The 3,877-nt window shown below is 36.4% G+C and overlaps 1 protein-coding gene across 1 annotated transcript; it reads left to right on the forward strand.

The window, feature by feature from the left end:
- The first annotated feature begins 262 nt into the window (after nucleotides 1–262).
- On the forward strand, nucleotides 263–2,005 carry LOC122583565 (protein NUCLEAR FUSION DEFECTIVE 4-like). Its single transcript, XM_043755957.1, has one exon. It carries the CDS (start codon nucleotides 263–265, stop codon nucleotides 2,003–2,005), a length of 1,743 nt encoding a protein of 580 aa, XP_043611892.1.
- Nucleotides 2,006–3,877: the final 1,872 nt, after the last annotated feature.

Genomic DNA, 3,877 nt, shown 5'->3' on the forward strand with positions numbered 1-3,877 from the left:
TCAAAAATTGATATTGTTTGAGGCCTCAAAAAACCTTAAGCCGCCACTGCCCCGTATGTAGTTGTTGAGCTTTGAAAGACAATTTTTGTCCCACTTTTCTGTCCATATATATGAAGAACATTAATGATTTGTATTTTTTAAACACAATGCCTGCAACATATTATAGTTGCAATTATTTTGTTGCCATTCTAGCCAATTGAGCTTATTTTTATACAAGAAGAGGTTATGTTTCTTTCAGTTAGATTAAGCACAATCAGGGAGTATGAATGTCCCACCGGTTATATCCAAAGGTAACACGAATGGTGGTGGTAGAGGACATCGGACATGCCAGCTAGCAGTCCGCGTCCTCCAAGGGCGTTGGTTCTCCCTTTTCGCCTCATTTATAGTCATGGCTGGTGCCGGTGCAACTTATCTCTTTGGGATATACTCCAAAGACATCAAAACCACCCTTCACTATGACCAAACCACCCTCAACCTTATTGGCTTTTTCAAAGACTTAGGTGCCAATATTGGTGTCATTTCAGGCCTCATTGCAGAAATAGCCCCAACATGGTGTCTCCTTCTCATCGGTGCAACGGTAAACTTCACGGGTTACTTCATGATATGGCTTGCTATCACCCATCGTATCCATGAACCACGAGTATGGCACATCTGTATGTATATGTGTATCGCGGCCAATGCTCAAAACTTTGAAAACACAGGTGTTCTTGTGACAACCATTAGAAATTTCCCGAAAAATAGAGGGGCTTTATTGGGCTTGTTGAAAGGGTTCACTGGGTTAAGTGGTGCCATTATGGCCCAAATATATTTTGCCGTGTATGGTGATGATTCAAAGGCTCTTATTCTTCTTATAGCTTGGCTTCCAGCGGCTATTTCGGTTGTTTTTGTATATACTATCAGGGAGATAGATGGTGTGAAAGAAAAGGAAACTAATGAGCTAAAGGTTTTTTATCATTTCTTGTTTGTGTCCATTGTTCTAGCTTTGTTCATCATGGCTATGACCATAGCTCAAAAGATGGTACCTTTTTCACGGGCTGGTTACGCGGCTAGCTCTTCGGTCGTGTGTGTTCTCCTCCTTGCACCTCTCTTTATATCAATCAAACAAGAACTAACCATTTTGAAGAAAACTAACCAAGAAGAGATTGAAGTTTGTGAAGTCAAAGTAGAGAACTTGGAACTTGCTCAAGAACCATCAATGAATACTTTCACAGCACAACCAAAACAAAAACCAAAATCTTCTTGTTTTAGAAACATTTTCTTGAATAAACCCGAAAGAGGTGAAAACTATTCAATTCTACAAGCGTTGTTAAGTACGGATATGTTGATTCTCTACATAACAACATTTTGTGGGCTTGGAACGAGCTTCACAGCGGTCGACAACCTAGGACAAATCGGGGAATCGCTAGGGTACCCTAGAAAATCAGTAAGTACATTCGTGTCACTTCTAAGTATTTGGAACTTTTTCGGAAGGATCTCTTCAGGGTTTGTCTCGGAACATCTATTAGCTAAATTTAAATTCCCTAGACCTCTTATGATGACACTAGTACTATTTCTTTCATGCATCGGTCACATGTTGATTGCATTTCCATTTCCGGGGTCTATTTATATCGCGTCTATAATCATTGGGTTCTCATTTGGTGCACAATTGCCGTTACTCTTTGCTATAGTTTCTGAGCTATTCGGGCTCAAGCATTTTACCACATTGTTCAATTGTGCACAATTGGGAATCCCACTTGGCTCGTACATTTTAAATGTGAAAATTACTGGCCCGATGTACGATAAGGAAGCCTTAAAAGTATTGAAACGTAGTGGTTTGGATCGATTGGTCGCAACGGAGTTGGTGTGTATCGGTAAACAATGTTATAGGCGATCATTTATGGTGTTGGCTGGTGTTTGTTGCTTTGGAGCTTTGGCTACACTTGTGTTGGTGGCTAGAACAAGAGAGTTTTACAAAGGTGATATTTATAGCAAGTTCAAAGAGCAAAGAGAGTTGGAAAAGTCTTAAGATTCGAACCTCGGTTAAAACTGTAATTCTATATTTAGTTTTTGGTGAAAACAGTGAAATAACATCCTCACTGTATAGATACTTTTCTTTGTGAATTCATATTCGAAAATACTGAAACAGAACAAAAGTAGATTATTTGTTCCAATTAGCCCACATTAATTTAGTCATAAGCCCATTATCAAAATTAAATGGACCTAAAAAGGAAGGTGACATATTACTTTTAACTTTTGCGTTTTGCTCATATCGCGAAATAATAAGCTATTCCGTTTAAGATGTTCTTTATATAGTTACTTTTTAAAAAATCAACTAAAACTATTCACATAATTTCTTCAATTTTCACATACATACGATATGAAATGTCATCAACGAGACTAGAACCTACAAACTATAGTTTGATAGGTTACCATTCATATTTAAGTATTCTTTATTAACAAAAAAAAAAACACCAACAAGAAAATGGCTTTAAACTTTTAATCAACAAGGTTTCTTCCTGTCATTGGGCATTTGCTCAATGGTTGAAAGATTATCTCCATACATGAGGTCTTGTGTTCAAACTTTGGGGAGGATATAAGGAAGTCCCTTTATGAGGGTTTGGCTTGTGTTTTCCTAGATTTACGTCTGAAGGGACAGGGTATACTCCTATTAATCGCCGTGCCTTCGGGAGGATTAAAACGTATGCTAGACATCTCGCAGTCGAATTGCAACACGAAATTTAAAAAAAAAAAAAGTTTTCTTCCTATCTATCTTAATGGGTATCTAAATAATTAGTTCTTAAAAGACTAAATATTAAATGATTTAGAGTTGCTCTATACATGTCTGTAAAGTATAGTTTTATGTTCTACTCTAAGACATGTAAAGTATTGTTTTATGTTCTACTCTAAGACTTTAACAAGTAATTTAATTATAACAAAAAAACATATATCATATTATATCTTTGTAGTAGTTGTGTATTTCAATATGTTGAATAAGGGGGAAAAAGTTACATATCCTTAAGAACGAATTGCATTTTTTGTCCCTGTGTTATCACACATTTTACAAGTTTGATACAAAAGTGTGAAAAATCGCGAAACTCATCCCTGTCATATCACACCTGTTGCAATTTTGGTCCAAAACTAACGTGCCGTTAGAATTCAGCCGTTAATACCCCTATGTGGTTTGTCACATGGGGGTAGTTTCGTCCATTTACACTTCAATCGGGAATTCTTCCAAGAATTTCCAACATCATCATCATTATCATCCAGAAAAAATCAAAAAAAATCCTTCCTCCTCTTCTTTCTTGTTTCTTTTTTCAGCCACCACCATTGCTATTCATTCTTCCTTCCAGATCCAACAACAAACCACCTGTAATTTCATACACATATACATATATTTCCTACACACAAAAATACAACACAAAGTTTCACCATTGACGAAAAAACACATAATGTAAATCGGGTCAAAAAAACCTATCACTAATATATCATATATGTATAGTATAATAACTAGTATAATAAAAATGCCAAGTGTTTAGTCCCATCAGACAAAAACATGAAATTTCCCATAAAGCAATTCATCACAAATGAATACTCATTTTGAATATCCCATCGGACAAAAACCCTTTACAACCACCACATCCTCTCCACTTCCGAAACTCGTCTTCTTCATCATTATCATCACCAATTTCATATTTAGAATCAACAGTACATCGGGTAAAAAGATCAACATTTTGGGGTTTCGGGTTTTTGGATCTAAGTGCTTAAAATCGACGACCAAGATCTGTGTCAATATTTGATGATGATGAAGATGATGATAAATCGGGTATGAAATTGGAACTGGGTTTTTATTTCCGTCGCCATACTTGAAATCATCTCTCTTCGATGCAATGATGACCAC

This window comes from Erigeron canadensis, chromosome 9, assembly GCF_010389155.1.
Source record: "Erigeron canadensis isolate Cc75 chromosome 9, C_canadensis_v1, whole genome shotgun sequence".
NCBI classification, from domain to species: Eukaryota; Viridiplantae; Streptophyta; class Magnoliopsida; order Asterales; family Asteraceae; genus Erigeron; species Erigeron canadensis.

What these genes read in the sequence shown, in the direction of transcription:
- LOC122583565 (XM_043755957.1), top strand. Translation starts at nt 263, where the DNA reads ATGAATGTCCCACCGGTTATATCCAAAGGTAACACGAATGGTGGTGGT.